This window comes from Sinocyclocheilus grahami, unplaced genomic scaffold, assembly GCF_001515645.1.
Source record: "Sinocyclocheilus grahami isolate Dianchi unplaced genomic scaffold, SAMN03320097.WGS_v1.1 scaffold367.1, whole genome shotgun sequence".
Classification (NCBI taxonomy): Eukaryota; Metazoa; Chordata; class Actinopteri; order Cypriniformes; family Cyprinidae; genus Sinocyclocheilus; species Sinocyclocheilus grahami.
In genome coordinates, this window is record NW_015505546.1 from 187,736 (window position 1) to 206,963 (window position 19,228).

Below are 19,228 nucleotides of genomic sequence, written 5' to 3' on the forward strand. Positions count from 1 at the left end.
TGATCTTCGCCTGGTTTCCTGGATTTCTCCCTTAGTCTTGCTCCTGATTCTGTTTGCCGTTCATCGCTAGTCCTAGGACTATTCTTGTGTCTTGCCTGCCATATACATGGTTGCCACTGTTTGACCCTGCCTGTGTTTCTGACCTCTCTGCTCAAAGCTTTGCATATGGATCCTCACGTCTCGTCAGCCCCGTAGCATAAGTGTTTAAAGCACTTTCTGTGGGGCATGAATGATTGAAAGCAAAGAATTAAGACATAAATATTAGCATTGTAACTTGTAGTGTAAAAAAAATCTCAAATATTCATTTTTACAGTACTACATTATTATTTCATTTTGTCCACCTAATCTGGACTGAGATACTATCACAACTTAAAAAAAAAGAAAAGGAATGAGTCCACTTTAAAGTCCAGCTACAAAGTCAAAATAAAACACTTACTAATTACAGATGAAATATTTCATCTGTTCATCACAGGTCATGTGACCATTAACTGACATAAGAGAACTGTGAACATGTGTCATTAAATTATTGAGAAATTAACTTAACATCTCAGGGGGTACTTCAAGTAAATACAGTATATGTCTAAGGGTTCGGCAGACAAAAGTGTTTGGGAAAATTGTGACTTTTTAAAATGACAAAACATTTCACATCTGCAAAATGCACATCCCTAGTGTCCATCCACTACACAGAGGTCAATTTGCCGGAGGCTCTCAGACCTGCTTCTCCAAGCCAGAACAGCTGGCCTGCATCAGATGATTTCCCCCTGCACCAGCAAATCTCCAGCTAGATTTGGGCTTTATTGAAATCATTATTGCCATTTATAATTAATGTAGTTACAAAAATAATATCACCTTTCTCACCCTCATTGCTTTACTACTATATATATCACACACAGAGGCTTTGTTCCAAAATTAAGTGAGCCACCATTAAAGGGCATTTCATTGCATCATAGGTGCAGTACCAACCATTCCTGAGGTGTCCTAAAATACATCCTAAATTCTAAGGTAACATCACATACATCCTTTGCAGAGAAAGAAATCCCATGTTACTTTGCTCAATGACAAGATGATGGATGAAGCATGAGAAATGTTGATTAGAAATACACTTACAGTTACATTTAATAACAAATTATTGATGAAAATATGTCAACATAATAAAAAAATGTACTCAATATTTGGGTGTGCTGTATATTTGCATGCTTTTGGCCGTACATGCGTATTTGTACTGAAGAAACAGACGTCACTGCCATTGGCTGCCAGTTAACTTTTTTTGGTCTGTCATTTGCATGAATTTGTGCAATTATAAATGTTTTGATGTGTGCATTATCTTGGCAACACACTGTATACCTGTGGTGTAAGTCACTTTTACAGTGGCCGAGAAGTGCAAAACAAATCACAATTCTAAAAACAAAATAACAAATTACAAACACAAATGCAAGTCTAAGAAACTAAATAATAATTCAGAAAACACAACAACAATTCAGAAAACATTATAACAAGCCAGAAAACACAATGACAAATCCGAAAACAAATTAACAAGTCAGAAAACAACAAATCAGACAAACCGGAAGAGGTAGGTATAGTTTGAGACAGCGCCATTGGTCTGGGATTACTCACCACTGACTGGACGAGACATCTGTCAATCAATGTATACAGGAAGAACCAGCCGAAGTACAGCAGAGTCGTGATAGAAAGTTCGGAGATGGTATTAAAGTAGCTCAGTTTAAATGTATTGTATGAATTTCCCTTACTATGGAATAAAAAATACGGTGTCTATTTACACTTAGTGCAAATAGCCCGCTTTGGCAGAGGCTATGTACAGTAATTCCGCCCTGCAACGTGTGATTGAGCTAGTCAACACTTTAAAAGTGGCTGTAAAATTCAGCTCCAGTGGCGCAGATGGATAAGCTTGTGCTATTGGCTATTTGATGTGATCGACCTGGGTTTGATCCCACCTTTTGCCGAATTTTTTTTTCCTCCCTTTTCAAATCTCGTATTAACAATGGATTCTATTTACACTAAGTGAAAATGGCAGTATTTTTAGCAATATGCTATTTAAACTGTGCAAATACCTATTTACACTATGTTAAAAATAGCAGGATTTCTATGTATACTACTTGTTGCAAATAGTGCCAATTATCTGCACTTCAGTATTGTAGTACATTATAAAACAGTATGCAATAATAACGTATTGTAAATTATAATTTTAATTTAAATTATTAAATGGATGCCACCTTATTGGTACAATAAAGCCCTCCCTACACTTACCCTAACCCTACCCAATACATTATTTTCAACTTTTTGATTATTTCCTTCATTTTTATTGAAAATAAATGCCTTTACGATGTGATACGAGATTTGAAAAGGGAGAAAAAAAAGTTTGGCGGGAAAGGTGGGATCGAACCCGGGTAGATCGAGTCAAAAAACCAACAACACACATTTAACCATCTACGCCACTAGAGCTGATTATGTACAGCTGCTTTTAAAGTCTTGACTAGTCCAATCACACGTTGGAGAGTGGAATTACTACCAACAAGGCGGGTTATTTGCACTAAGTGTAAATAGACACTCCGTATTTTTTTATTCCATAGTAAGGGCAATCATATAATACATTTAAACTGAGCTACTTTAATGCCATCTCCGAACTTTCTATCACGACTCTGCTGTACTTCGGCTGGTTCTTCCTGTATACATTGATTGACAGATGTCTCGTCCAGTCAGCGGTGAGTAATCCCAAACCAATGGCGCTGTCTCAAACTATACCTACCTCTTCCGGTTTGTCTGATTTGTCGTTGTGTTTTCTGACTTGTTATTTTGTTTTCGAATTTGTCATTGTGTTTTCTGGCTTATTATAATGTTTTCTGAATTGTTGTTGTGTTTTCTGAATTATTATTTAGTTTTTTAGACTTGCATTTGTATTTGTAATTTGTTATTTTGTTTTTAGAATTGTGATTTGTTTTGCACTTCTCGGCCACTGTAAAAGTGACTTACACCACAGGTATACAGTGTGTTGCCAAGATAATGCACACATCAAAACATTTATAATTGCACAAATTCATGCAAATGACAGACCAAAAAAAGTTAACTGGCAGCCAATGGCAGTGACGTCTGTTTCTTCAGTACAAATACGCATGTACGGCCAAAAGCATGCAAATATACAGCACACCCAAATATTGAGTACATTTTTTTATTATGTTGACATATTTTCATCAATAATTTGTTATTAAATGTAACTGGATAAATGTAAAAGTAAAGCAAATCTATGCTAAAAAATGTGGTACAAGACAGTGTTCAACATCAGCCACTTATGAGGATGCTAAGATTCAGAGAAAGTCATCATTCATTCAATAGTTTATAAGAAACGAAGAAAAAACTACTTTCACTGCCTATCAGTCTCCTACAGTTGGCAAGATATTTTGAAAGAATTCTGAGGCCTGAAGCTGGTTGTAATGCAGCACCCTGGTAGACAGTAATTATGGCAAGAGTATACTGTAATATTTTACATGAGAGATATGTGGGTCATGAGACTCATTTTTCTGTTATTGGGGGTTTCTGTGACTCATCGAAGAGTTTGATATACCAACCACTCCCTTTAGATTCTGATGATAAGATTGGTATTATGTGTGATGACTTTGCATAGTGACAAGACATTCATGATCTCAACCACAAGACAAACAATAGAGTTGGTTTCCTTCTTGGGGCCTTGGGCATCCTTCTTTTATGTTTCTGTTTTCTTTTGAGTTTGTATGATGTTGGAAAATTGTAATAAAAACCACACCAGTATTAAATCACAGTGGTCTAATTAAAGATTTGCTTTTAAGTCAACGATTAATGGTCTATTTGTAGTGATAGTGTCTGATCTAATACTGCAGACAATAGAAACTAGTGATGTCAATTTGTCAGGAAAATAAGAGAGAATAAACATGTTCAACAAAAAAAAGAACCAGAAAATGACGTAACACAGCATCTCAAGAAAGACATATTTTGTAGTCAAGACAATGACCACAGAGGAAATAAATGAAAATAGAAAATATCAAATAAACAAGCTGTAAATTATTATGTTCAGGTTTGATTTAACCAATCAAAAAACAATTCTGCGATTCGTAACCAAACTATTTTCATTGGTCATGCTGATATTCAGCACAACAGCAAGATTGCATGTGTGATGTTGATTTTGTGACATTTCAATAAACAAGACAAATTTTGAGTAACTGATTCAGACAAAATATGACCAAATATTTTGTTTATTTTTGCTCCATCAATGAAAATGTTTTGGTAAAAATTTTGGAATGGATCGGTATGTGGCAAACACAGACAAGCAGAGAGACAATGAAATGTCCCAGTGACATTGTACAAAATATCAGCAGTCTCTGAATGCAGCTTATCAAATCAGAAGACCAGAACAATACTCATTATGTTACAAAGGAAGTTCTTTATCTTCAGCCACCACAACACCAATAGATAAAAAATTTTAAGTTGTGCTACAATCTTTCACCCTCATCTTTTTCTCTCACGCACACTCTTTCTATCCACTGTAATCAATAAGTGTGTAATCAGTTTAAAGACCCAGGCTGGAGATAGCCAAACACTGACCACAGCACTCACAGTGAGGTTCAGTAAAGATCACTGGCGCAGCACGTCCACCGTCTGGCCAGCAGTCAGCCAGCATTACTACCTCCATATGCTCGGCATAGTGCCACTGAGGTCAGATCAAGGTTAAGTGAAAACTTCCCTATCAGCAAGTTAATAAAGCAGCACAGCAGCTTATATACGTAGCTTTAAGGAAACCACTTTTAAGGGTGCGATCCAAAATTGCTGTAAGTGGATAGAGGCAAACACATGCTTCTGCACAACACTTCTAGTGCTTCTACTTTAAAAAATACGTTTTTAATTAAAGACAAGTTTTAATATAACTCCAATTGGATTCGTCTGAAAGAAGAAGGTCATATGCACCTAGGATGCCTTGAGGGTGAGTACTTAATGGGCTAATTATAATTTTTGGGTGAACTAACCCTTTAATTTAGGCTTTTATTCACAACATTGTTGTTATTCTATAAATTAATCAACACTCATACATAGAGTGCATCAAATATGGCAAATGGAAATGCTTGCTTGACGCACAACAATAAATGTAATTTGTTCTTGCAGCTGAAATGTGCTTGCGAGAGATGTGAGAGCAAACCTCATTGGTTACTGCAAATCATGCAAGAAAGTTTGAGCTTACATTTACCATACTTGATGTGCTCTTTGTATGTATGTTGGTCAGTGTACATAAATGCCTAAATGAAATCTGTTCATCATATAAAGCAATTGTGTCTCCTCTTGTGTCTAACTTGGGTTAAACGGCTCGATTCATATTGATTTATTTTATGGTGTCTCCATAAACTTAAACCGTTTCATTAAAAATATCTTAATTTGAGTTTAAAAGATGAACAAAAGTCTTCTGGGTTTGAAACAACATGAGAATAAGTAAATGATGGAATTGTCATTTTAAATTAACTATCCCTTCAATATGCGGAGACAATTTTAGGTAAGATATTTGCAAGCTGATTTCAAAAAGTGTAAATACTTTGACTCTGTAGTGCTATCAAACCATTGGCATGAGCAACATTGGCTCAACCAATGCGATACCTTTAAATTTAGTAGTTTTTCCCCATTTCCCATTGGCTCAACCAGTGTGTGGGGCTGTGTATTTTTCATGTATTTAATGTATTTTTCAACCAATGGCAGAAGAGAGAATATGTTCAGGAAGCTTGTGTGTAGTCTTTTTTTGTCATTTATATTTGTAAATTCCACATATTACCTTCAAAAACTGAAATTATAAGGGCAGCAGAAGTGATATCGAGGCAACTGAGACAGTGTAATTGTGACATGACAGCTGCCCTTTAGAAAATATCCACCTGATACGTTCAGACACGCACAATTGTCTCTATAACAGATCAGAAAAACGTGCTGATTATCCAAGTGTCTTCCGAGCAATCTTTGGCTAAAGGTTTCTACAACACATGAAGTATAAAGAAATTATGTTTTCACCGGCAGCGCTCACTAAGCTGATAAATAAATGAGAGTTGTACTCACTGGCCATGCATATTTAAATGGAATAACAATTCGTCCATTTCTGCTGTCGCTTCCCTCGTTTCCATGGTGATGTAAGGTGTGGGAGTTGCTACCCAGGACAGATGTGATGCCAGTGCCATATGTACAGGTGCCGATTGGTGCAACCCGAGCCTGGTACTCCTTCAGACAGGCCTTGAAGAAGGTGTCACACTGATCAGCTGATGAGCAGCGCTGCCTCCCACTGGCCTGGGGGTCACAGCACTGACCACTCTGTAGAAAGCCCAGAGGGTTTAGCCATTGTCGAATTTGCACCTCAAATGTGCCCACCGCACACACAACCTATGGGAATTCAAAACAGCAAGGTTAAAACATGGAAGACAAACAGGAAAACTGAAGTGACAGAGTGCATGAAGTCATTAAGATGAGAAGCAGCACTTTCAGCCTCCAAAGTTGTTTAGAATTTAGATTCTCTCATGATGCTTGTTCATACTCTCCACAGTTACTGGCTTTCTGAAAACAGTTTTATCGCATCTGGATGTTGGCTGGTGCAGGTTAGAATATCAGTGCTGTTGTTGAGGCCAAAATATGATTGTAAAAATGTATCATATACCTTTATAATGTAAATTACAAGTATATTAGTAAACGGAAATGCTTAAAGCAGTGGTTCTCAACCACCAAATCTGGCAAAAACTTCAGAGCTCTCCAGGGTCAGTGCCAGAGCGGCGCCTGTTTCTGAATATTGATTGATATATGTAGACTACTAGTGTACATATGTAGATTATAAATTATAATTATAATTATATAATTATAATAAGTTATTTTCAGTGGAAGCAACGAATAAAACTGGAAAAACACAAACACGAAACTTGTAAATAAAATAATTTTATATATACAATTTAATAGCATATAGCCTAGTTGTATATATATGAATAGAGTGTTCGTCGACTGACTGCATGCCGTCAGAGTTTCCAGTGTTGACAGCTCCATAAAATAGCCTACTGGAAGCGCTGTAGTTTTGCTGTTTGAAGCTACTAAAAATATGAAAAGTACAACACACAAATAGCCTAACATTTTAAGTTACTTCCGTTTCTGAACAAAGAAATTAGTAATTGATATCATAAATAAACGAGCCTGATTTTTGTTTTAATTGTCAGAATTTATTGTACATAAAAATAAAAATAAATCACAAAACATTTGCAACCAAGACACAAGAAACAAGAACAAAGCCAGAAGTGCCGAATGTAAGCCAGATTTGGCCCAGATTCTGTTGTTATCTGGGAAGCCAAGCATTATGAATATTTGTTAACAGACAGTAAGAATTTTTAAACAATTAATCGTCTACTTTCGTTTGCTGCATGTTTAAAAAAAACATAAATTTTACGTTTTTTATTTTGGGGATTTTATTACATTCAGAAATAATAGGCTACCGGCCGGCCTAAAGCATAATGTTATAATGTACCAACAATATAAACATTATAAACCTAGGCTATATTAGTTCCCCTCACTCCACAACAAATCCTTTAAATTTAACCATATTCAGAATAGAACAAGAATTAAATAATATAATTCTAATGAATAAATATAATTGCAGTAGGGTAGAGTGGGGGAAAACGCCCCCCTTAAGGACTGTGTAATTTTTTTCTGTGAAACAAAAGTTAAATGTGTCCAGAATAGCTTTGCCCCAAAGGTGGTGTAAAATGCCCCCAGTCTGACAAAGCAATTTGCTTTATACATTTACAGCAAAACGTACAAGCAGTTTTATCTTCAAAATTAAAAAGAATATAATCAATAATTAAGAATTACAAAATTATAATAGCCTATTTGAAAAAAAATGTTAGCTGATGCTAACTAGCTACCTGATGCTAACTTGAGGCAATTTTTTTATTTAAAATCCAAATATGTTTATTCAACCAACTAGTTAGAATACATTTGATGGAAAAACAAAGGATTTGATGTTCAGAACAGAGTAACTACAGTAATTAAGCCATGCCCCCTGGGGGCCTTGTCTAGGTTTGAAAAAACAAAATGTCATTCTGAAAATATAATATTATTTTTCTTAAATAACACATACTCCCTGTCTACAGGCCTTACTATTCTCATATCATTTATAACTGTGATGTTCTACAAAACATCAAGCTTTAAAACACTTTTTTTCTTACTACTGAAAATTAAATCACTTAATGTGAAATCTGTTTTCTCTCAGGTACATCACCAGTGTAAGCTTCATGGTGAATACTTCTACATCACTCTTGTCAACATAGTCCATAGTTACAACAAAACATTTTTCTTGACTTTATCTAGTGCTTATTTTGGGGGAAAACGGCTGCGCTGTTTGCAATGAATATATAGCAGGCACACGAGTCGCCGGTGCAATCAAACAGCTGAAACAGTCAGTAAAGTGTTAGCAGTTTGAAGATTCAAGAATATTAGCAAAGATTATTACAATTCTTCATAAAGCGAACTCTCTTCTATTCTTAATAAGCTCTGGAACCTGAACGAAAAAATATTTTTGTAACAAACAAACTGAAATGAAAACATTTCACTTTTAATCCATGTATTTGACAGCCTACACCCACCCACTCCCCATCTCGTACTTCTGAGTGGGAGATCTTCCCAGGACAGTAGCCTGCCTCACAGACTAAAATCAGGGCACCCACTCCGGAGATGAGGGGGCACAGTGACTGAGGTGGCCAGGCCAGGCCCCTTGAGGCCCCTCCCTTTGTCCAAGACAAAATTTGAAGATACGAGTTTGTTGTAATAAAAATATAACTCAAAAATATGATATATATCAGTTTAAGGTCATTGTAATTGATGATTTTATTTGTTCCATGGAACACAAAATGAGACCATTTGTAGATAATAAGTGTACGTACAGACAAATGTGCATAAAATCGGCGCACAATTGATGAATAAATCATGATTCCCCAACTTTCTTACTAAAATATACAAAAATCACAAACTCTGGGTGGCCTTACAGTTGTGTTTAATTTTATACATATATATTTCATGTTAAATATATTATCACATAAAAGGTGCTTTAAAGCCCAAGCTGCAAAGTTCCTCTGAATAGAAACACAAACACGTGTACAATTGGCCAATAATAGGTTTTATTGTTTGAGCTAGTTTTAAGGATGGTATTGCAACTCTTAGAAGTCCTTGGAGTATACGTACATTCAAATATGGCACAGATGCTCAGCAGCAGTAGATGATGACAGAATTATCGTTTTTGGGAGAACTAAGACACGAGATTGAAAAGCACTCAACTGCATTACCACAAAAATAGAAAAGATGTGTTCATAAAACTGTGGTTGTATGAACATGGATGAACTTGCTCTGAGTAATGCTCAAAGGCCCTACTGTTTCACAAATAAAACATAACCTTCTGTTTTTTTACAGTTGATGAAGTTTCCTTCACATCCGACAACCTTCAAACAACACAAAACACAATCCTCACGAGACCCCATTCATCCAGACAGATAATGACTCTAGCAGTCTTTGTATCTGAAGGCAGATAAAGACAGAAAGAACAGACGATAACATTGATTCAAAGCGAAATCCCTGTCTAAATGGACAGCTACAGTCCTCTTCTGTGCTGTAATCACCCTCTTCATCTGCATGTTCACTTAACTTCATTACCTTCATCTTCTCCCCGCAGGTTATTTACCTCCTCGTGTCTTGCCTTTCTCTCACGCTTTCTCTCCTTACTCCCTTGTGTTAGTTACTTCCTACACTTCAACCCCTTGCTCTCTGTTTTCCATTCTTTCTCTATATCAATACCTCTCCCTTCTTTTCTGTTCCTCTCTCCCCAGAGGGGAACACATTTACAACGCAGCTCCTATCTTGCCCTCTCTGTCGTTCTTTTTTTTTTCTTGACTTCTTTTCACCTGGGAACAGATCTCTCCTTCTTTCATCATGATGTTCAGACTTTCCTGTCTTCATTGTTGCCATTATTTTATTCATCTCTCTTTTTGGCATAAAGGAGAAGAGAACACGCGTACACACACACAAATGGGATGGCTGGGCATTTCAGGTTCTCTGAGCAGGGCACAAAAAAAAAGATTTCCCAGAGAAAAACCTGTAAAATCCAGTGTGTTTTATCAAAACTATTGCAAACTATATACAGTTTGGTATAGAAAAGAATCGCCCTCCATTAAAATAATCAAATTGTGTTGCTTTTCAGCCTGAAATAAAGATGGACAGTTTTTGTTTTATCCAGCTGTATTTACTTAGTGCAACTTATAACATCCAATTTAAAGATATAACACCAACATGTCTGAAAAAATAAATTAATTATCAGAATCACTGACTTGGAAAAAGGATCACCTCCTTGTGTCAGTATTTTGTTGAACCACTTTTTGCTTTAAAGGGGTCATATGGTGCGATTTCATGTTTTTCTTAGTCTTTGGAGTGTTAAAAGCTGTTTGTGCATACAGAAGATCCGTAAAGTCACAAAGACTAAAGTCTCAAACCCAAAGAGATATTCTTTATAAAAGTGAACGCTCAGCCATGCCCTCGTTCAAACACGCCCCCACATGTCTACGTCACTGTGTGGAAAGATCTGCATAACACCACACAAATGTTCACGTAACTTTTATTCTCTCTATAGTATTGTTGCTGCCGCCACCATGTCGTGGAGACGCTGTGTGTTTCGTTGCGAAAGCCAAACTACTTTGTTTGGCCTTGTAGGACACAACCACTAATCAGTGGTTAATTTTTATTTACAACACTGTTCCAGAACAGTACAACCCAAATATTCTAGTGTGTGCAGCGCATTTTATGGAGGAGAATTTCCTGAACCTGGTCAGGGGCACAACATTTCCGTCACACACTTGAAGTATTCAGCCAATCACAACGCACTGGATAGTTGGCCAATCAGAGCACACCGCGCTTTTCAGAACGGTGAGCTTTGTAAAAATCGACGCATTTCAGAAAGGCGGGGCATAGAGGAGCAACAATAATGTACAGTATGTGGAAAATAATGTTTTGTTTTTTTTACCTTAAACCGCGTAAACACATTGCATTACACCAAATACACAAAATAATGTTCTTTTTAGCAACTTCATATGACCCCTTTAATTACAGCCTTTAGTCTGTTGGGATATGTCTCCACTAACTTTGCTAGTGATATGTCTCTACTAACTTTAGCCCATGATTTCTGCACATATGCAATATTACTGCAGGTGCAACAGATTATTTTTAACTGGCCCAGTTGGGCCAGTAGTTCTGTACATTCCTTTATCTAGCCACAAATATAATCAATAATAATAGCAGTAATAAAAATATAATGACATTTGCAAGTTAGCAACATTTTTGCAAGCATCACCAAAAAAAATGATCTAGACTGCAATATTTGCCCACTCTTCTTTGCAGAACTGCTCAAGTTCAGTTAAATTTGATGGTGACTGTTTGTGGACTGTAGTCTCAAGACATTACACAGATTTTCAATAGGCTTTAAGTCTGTCTAATTCCTGTGGCTCAGTGGTAGAGCATTGCATTAGCAGCGCAAAGGTCGTGGGTTCAATTCCCAGGGAACACACATACTGATAAAAAATGTATAGCCTGAATGCACTGTAAGTTGCTTTAGATAAAAGTGTCTGCTAAATGCGTACATTTAATATTATATATATATATATGATACATACAGGTGCATCTCAATAAATTAGAATGTTGTGGAAAAGTTAATAAATAATTTTAACATTTATTTTAAGCCCTAAAGATGCACACACAAGAAAAATCCCAATGTGCATCACACACTCTCTCCCACACAAATAAACACACACACTGATTCTCCTGTGAATACGACATTCCAAGCCAGGTCAGACAGTAAGACTCTGCGGTGCCTGTCCTCTCCCCGTGACCCCACGTTTGAGCAGGACTGCTGAATGGCTGTACTATCCTCCCATTGTTCCATCATGGCATGTTGTCCCATTCCTTCTCATAAAACATGGACACATCAAACACTCGGCAGATAGACCCCCGGCCATCATTCTCCATCTCTCTTTCTTCCTCTCCCTCTATCCTCTGCCAGGGTCATTCCCAACATACCTGTATTTCAGCGGTCTCTCTTGTGGAGCTGCATCACAGGGCTCATTACTGAGACATTAAAACCCCACAAAGACTCATGCTGAACTCCTGCCATCCAACATCAGAAACAAAGACATGCTGCTATTTTAAGCAAAAATCATTTGTGCATAACATAGGCTATTTACTGTCCATTTTTGAGGGGGAAGCTACCCATTTTAAAGACATGGATTGACTAACTGTTAAATTATTATTATCTAACTATACAAAAGGTAACCCTTATCTGTTTTATTCTCCATAACTGATTTAGGTGTTTAACCAGGAATCATCCTTAATTTCACTTTTTAATATGAAAGGCTGTACTGTTCAAATGGCTATCCTTCAACTGTTAATGAACAACTGCTACAGTCCACAATCTGAGTACAAGACAGTATCCTACAAAGCACTGAAAACACAGCTGGTCTATCTGACACATTACTGCCCTGCTTCTTTAGCCCATGATTTCTGCACATATGCAATATTACTGCAGGTGCAACAGATTATTTTTAACTGGCCCAGTTGGGCCAGTAGTTCTGTACATTCCTTTATCTAGCCACAAATATAATCAATAATAATAGCAGTAATAAAAATATAATGACATTTGCAAGTTAGCAACATTTTTGCAAGCATCATCAAAAAAATTTTTTTCATTGCAATTTTACATTTTCTTTTCGTTTTACAAAAAGAGCTATAATGTAACTCCATGATATTCATTCTTAAACACACCTTTTCTAGAAACAATGGCATGAGGTTTTTTTTATTATATATTATATTATATTATATTATATATATTTATTAATTACTTATATTTATTACACAGTATAATCTTAAAGGTTTAGAGATTTTATATATATATATATATATATATATATATATATATATATATATATATATATATATACATACATACATACATATACATATATATATATATGTATATTTACCATAGTGATCATAAGATATTTCTTTAAAAAAAAAACATTGTAAAAATTGTACCAACTGAAAGCATAGTGTATTTCATATTCATATACTAAGTTATTCTCACAGTTTCAACAAACCTCATCTTTGTTAGCCAGCTGTAACCTTGCTACATATACAACAGGTTGCATTAGCTAGGGTAATATCCAATATGTGACGTAATTAAATTAAAAAATATATAAAAACTGTATTACAGATATCAACAACAATATTCAAATCAAATCTAAATGTTTGCAAAACAAAAACACATTTTCATGATTGATGAACATAAGATTCATAAGAAAGTGCAGTGCCTGGATAGGTCAAGTGACATTTCTGTCAACTGGCCTCAGGCCACGGGGCCATCCTGATTTGTTGAGCCCTGTTATTTATAGCCCAACTAACAATACAAAGCTGCTGATCACTTCCCTCCTCATCTCTTTTGACAATAACATAAAATCATAAAAAAATTATTCTCCCTGTAGAACGTTCTGCAACATACAGGCTTTAGATTTTCCAAGAACCATCAAAGCATTTAAAAACCAAAGTTCATACTGCAAAAATGACAGAACCAAAACATTAGCCTTTCTCACACGCCCTCGGTGTCAGGACAGGTATGTTCATCCAGCAGCAACCCGCCAGAACACACATGCATGTTCTGCACTCAAAGGGTTCTCATCCCCAGGATCTGCCCTCCACAGCAGGTGAGGTCTCATCTCCACCGCAGACCAACAACCCAAGCGGAGACCTCAAAGCCTGGAATAATAGGGTGGCTGGGGTGGGATGTGAAGCATTGGGAGTAGATTCAGAAATGATTTGAATTTGGTTTTAATGCCAAATGGTTTTAAACAGAGCAGGCTTCTTTATCAAACCATAACAGAGATTCATATTTTGAAAATAAAATGATGATATGTGTTCTCTAAATACAGCTAAGCCATTTGGGTAATACAAATGGATCAGCATAATTAGAGTCGCTGAATGTTTTCTGGGAATGCAAACAAAAGCAAAATCACACGCCCACGAAGAGACCCATTTCTCTAGCTATATAAAATCTCCATGACCGCTACTTTACTGCTTGATGTAAACATAATGAAATTAAGAATAAGCCTCGCTCCGAACAGAAAAACACTGCAATGTCCTCATTTATACTGGAGCAAAATGATACTTTCTTGTACAAATAAGCCCGTGCGCCAAATATGTTGAGCCTTGTTTTTCATTTCTCCAGTTTCAGAGTAAACAGTCTTAAAGACAAAGCTTTACAATAACAAACTGTCGTGTGCGTCAGATATATTGTTGCAAATAAACCATAGCTGACATGAGACTTTAATATCTGCATGAAAAACGAGGCAACACGCCCAAAAGAGCGACAAGTGCAGCGCGCAACAAAGAAAGAAGGAACAACAGGTGGCCGCAGACGGTAACAGCTCAACACTGGTCTCTCATCCACAAAGGTGTAAAACGGAATTATGGGGGGGTTCCACACCCCTCATTCAGGGTTAAACCTCCTAAATAACGGTGAAGAAGCAGGCTGGGTGTGTATCGGCTTTTAATACAATTTCAACAATCGCAAAAGTTTGCAAATTAGTCGGAAATTGCTAAATGTGTTCGTTGGCGAACAGAAATCGTCTTTGATTGAGGAGGTAACCATAGCAACAGCTAAGCGGTCGCCGTCTGTAACGGACGGTATCAACAAAAACATAATTACTGTTATTACTTGTCACGCTATTAGGCTACACAAATGTATCTCATAATTCGTTCAGATTTGTTTAATAGGTTTACGCTTAGTGTCTGTTTGCGCGAGATGAACCTCAGCCTTCTGCGCCCAGAAAAATGACTGACAGAAATTGTTTTAAAAAGTTCAGCTGCCTGAAAGCCGCTTAATGATTCGCACGCTGGTAAGAACCACTTGTAAACAGAACTAAAGAAAGAACAACACTGCCCTAAATAAGGACCGAGGATTGTCTGTGTAAAGCTCTGGAGAGAAAACAACCGTGGGAAGAAAAAAAAAGTCAAATCGGGCTGAAAATAGCAGCGCATGATCGGCGGCTTACCTGCGGCTGCAGCGCGAGCGAGAGCAGGAAAACCACGCTCCAGTGCTGTCCGCGCTCAACAGCCCTTATCATCGCCCTACCAGCACTCCTCCTGTCCGTACTCGATCTCTCCCAGGAGTGCCAACTCTTTCGGTCTCTGTCCATTCTCATAGCAGACATTTGCGCACTTGTTCTGTGCGTACGGAACAGCCTTTCCCTGTTTGGTGACGCTTTCTTTACACTGGCCATGTGTCCATCATGAAGACACAGCGGGAAAACGAGTAAGTAAATGTGGCACAGGAAAATGATAAAACCCCTGAGATCTTTCCACACTCCGAGTCCAGGGTGCTTCCTCCTCCTCCTCCTCCTCTAGCTCTTCCTTCTTCCACCTGCTACAGTTAAGAAGCTTTGAATGTTCGACCTGCTGACCCGACTTGAGCTTTCATCCCATTTACTTTCCCACTCACTTAAAGCAGCTATTTTCTCTCTCGTCAGCCGGATAGGCTTTGCCGATGCCCTCCCAAAGCAAAGCGTTGCAAAGGGCGAGCGAAGAGAGCGAGACTGCGCATCACCGTGGGAAGCACTGGTGGTAAAGTTGCCAGTAGAGGGTGTGTCCTCCGCCTGGGAATATCCGTCACCTGTCTCTAACTTGAATATAATTGAGTCATATTTGTCTGTTACAAACTTAAGTAGCTTGGAAACATATGTCTAAATTATTTTCATGTAGCCTAATGTCAGGAGTGCTGCTGTTAACCCAAAATACTGTAACACTAATAGAAAACGTTTAAAAATCAGTGTCTGAATTTATTGTGGTAATCAAGTCACCGTCCATTTAGCCTGCATCCAAAAATGAGTCGATGATAAATTAAATAAAACTGGACACAATCACATGTAGCACAAATAGATAAACATAACAACTCTAAAAACCCATCACAAAATGAGTGTCAAATACACTGTCATTCTGTGCTTTGAGTCCATTTTTTTGTGTGAATTGTGACCGTTTTACAATCCTCCTCGTAAATGATGATAATATGGTAAGATCTGCAAGTATTAAAAAAAGCAGCCCTGCTTGGCAGAAAAAAAAAATCTTTTTTTTCCTCTTTGTTTGTTTCTACAGATGGACACGGAGACTTTAAGAGTTTTCAACCAAAAATGAAAAACCTGTTTACTCACCCTCACGTTGTTCTTCATTTGTGTTTTGAAGATAACCAAAGTCTGATGGAGGGTGACTAAATGATGATTATGATGATTTCCCTGAAAAATGAAGCTTTTTCTTTTCTTTTCTTTTCTAAGTTACTGCAAGTTCATCTGAAATGTGAGTGGCTTTTTTCAATGGCACATGGATGTTAAATTTCTTGGATGAACGTTCTATTCTGGAATGTTATGCTTTTATTAGCAATGCCGTTTTAAAGCAGTTTTCACTATTAACTGTTGTACATTTTTCCTCAAATGTCTATGCAATGTGCCACGAATTCGGTCCATGGACTTCCGTTTATTCACCACCAGAGGTCACCCTTTCCATTACATTGACTCTGGCACAACACAAACTGTTGCATAGCACCCCGGACTACATATCCCATCATTCATTGCACAGTTTGCACACTGCACTGATTGCACACAGCTGTTTCCTATCACCTCACTCACTATATAACACCCACTCAAACCACCATTCTCTGCTGAGTATTGTTTAGCCTGTATCCCTTTCCGAGTCTCTGTGGTTTCCTTGTTTTGCCTTGCCTGTTTTCCTGGATTTCTTCCTCTCGTCTCGCCCCTGTGATTCTGTGTGCCGATCGGTGACCTACGCTAGCCCTAGGACTATTCTTGTGTTTTTGCCCGCCATATACCTGTTTGCCATTGTTCGACCCTGCCTGTTATACCACGTCTCTTTAATAAAAGCTTGCAGATGGATCCACACGTCTCACGTCTCGTCAGCCCCGTTACACAATGCTAACAGTGGAAATTATGCCAATGAGTGTTGAAGATTTCACTGTGATGTAGTAAACATTTTAAAATGTTCGACTCTCAAGAAGTGTAAAAAGCTTCATTTTTTTTCCAAACAAAAATTCAGTGGCATTTAGTAAAATCACATTCTGAAGGGGAAGAAATTGCTTACCATTTAGATTTGTATTTTTCAGGATATTTGATTTTAAAATATGTAAAAAAAAAAATTGTTAATTCAAATAGATCTAGTGATAATTTGTGATCTAATCATTTAAAAAATATATTTGGTTGAAAGTGAATTTTTAGTTTCAGTTGACTATAGAAATTTGATTTTGTCAAACATATTTTTTTTTTAGTTGAGAAAAAGTAAACCGATTACTTGTAACAAGTTGAAGCAATTGTTTTACTTTGATCCAACAAAACGTTCTTTTTCCAGTGTAGTTTTAACATCTCAGCTAACAAGGAACGTTCTCAGAACTGTGCCTATATGGCAAGATTCTCTCTAAGTTCAAAGTTATTGTCAAATCATTAGCATAAAAATTTTATTTATACATTATTAATTTAACGTTTTTTTTTTCTGAACAGTTTTAGTTTAATTTGCCTTTTCTGAAGGTTACTATGGGTTCAGAACGTTCAGAGAACATTCAAGTAACATTCATATATTGTTTGAAAATCGAATCTTCCCACAAATACTTTAATGGGAACATTTGCAAAAGAAACAAAATAACATTTTGTTTGCTGGAATGTAGATAAAAAGCTTGTGTGGATACATCAAATTAAACAGTCCTGTCATTTCACATGCATTACCAGGAGTCAGAGAATCATTATAAAATCATGTAAAAAAGAAAAAGTACTTTCATAGCTTAAAATTGGGGGTTGTCCTTTGGGTTAAAACCTTTATTTATATATTATATCTTTATATTTTACTTGCACCTTCTACTGTCACCTCAGGAAGGTGCTGGTCATATAATGCTGATTTCCAAACTGGATAAACTGATGCGGTTCAGCTCCCTGTATTACAACACTTGGTCTTTATGCATACATATGATGCATAAGGTTAATCTCAACAGCCCAGCAACACTTCTATTTTGATACAATTATAGTTTATAAATGACAGAGAAAGACCCATACCACAAACAAGATCACTCCGATTCTACAATGATATGCCTGTCCTTTTTATGAAGTCACCGTATACAGTTATCAATTGTAACAAATAAATTGTGAAACTACCCTATCCCATAATGCACTGGTCTGGAAATTCTCAGTAGGGCTTCTTTTCATGTGTACTCCCATGGCAGTTCTGGAATAATAGGTCTCAAGCTTCACTTGATCTCTGAGCATGATCAAAGTGCTGCGGCACCAATTAAAAGACCCCGTCAGAGGCCAGACAATAGCCAGACAGAGGCTGTTACATTCAATACTCATGCACTTTTACATTACCGCCAGCTTGTTATCACATCATATAGGCTAAAAGTGAAAGTGGCATGCTTTCTCGGACTTAATCATTAGGTCGGGTGAGGACAGAGCAATAAACCTAGAACCCATTTTTTCCCCAGAGGTTTGGATGCCAAATAGTGTTTGTGGGGCCCTATTGCACCCAAAATGACTATGGATGTTTGAACATTTCACAAAGATGGAATATTTTTGTGTTTACAGTAAGATTTGTTATTGAGGACCACACACATTGCGTGTGTAGGCCTACTGCTTTCTACAGTTCTACATTGCTGAAGAAAAACATGAAAAATGAAATAAAAACGAACCAGTTTCATTTCTGGAGTCTTTTTATAGAAATAACAACTAGTGACTAGTCTGGTTTGTTTACTGGTTTTATATGGGGTTTGACCACTTTTCAGCTGATCGGGCATCATTTTAAACCAGGTCCGCCTATAAACCGGACATCTGGAAATTAAACGCATAGCCTGCATATCAGCATAATTTCGCTGCTTTCCAGATCTCCATAACGGGGACCAGAGTGAACTTTCCACTGTGTAGGCATGGAGGCAGCTACTAGGCTACAACACAAAGCATCCGCTTTATGCTGAAAATATAATGAGCCGATTTTATTGACCCGATCCTGTTTCCTCCCCCCATTCGCGACGGGATGGACTAGTTGCTGACGCGCACATCCCTGGAAACCGGTTATTTCCCCAAAGTAGAGTGACCCGTGGTCAGAACAGAGGGCTCTT

At 37.2% G+C, this 19,228-nt stretch overlaps 1 protein-coding gene across 1 annotated transcript in view; it reads right to left on the minus strand.

The window, feature by feature from the left end:
• LOC107549268 (protein jagged-1b) overlaps positions 1–15,556 on the minus strand; it is a 66,588-nt gene extending 51,032 nt beyond the window's left edge. The window contains exons 1-2 of the mRNA XM_016230283.1: positions 15,123–15,556; positions 6,076–6,393 (exon numbers count right to left, since the gene is read on the minus strand). Of these exons, the coding sequence (XP_016085769.1) occupies positions 6,076–6,393; positions 15,123–15,350 (546 nt within the window). The 5' untranslated portion in view covers positions 15,351–15,556. The remainder of the gene's footprint in view (positions 1–6,075; positions 6,394–15,122) is intronic.
• Between the last annotated feature and the right edge of the window lie 3,672 nt (positions 15,557–19,228).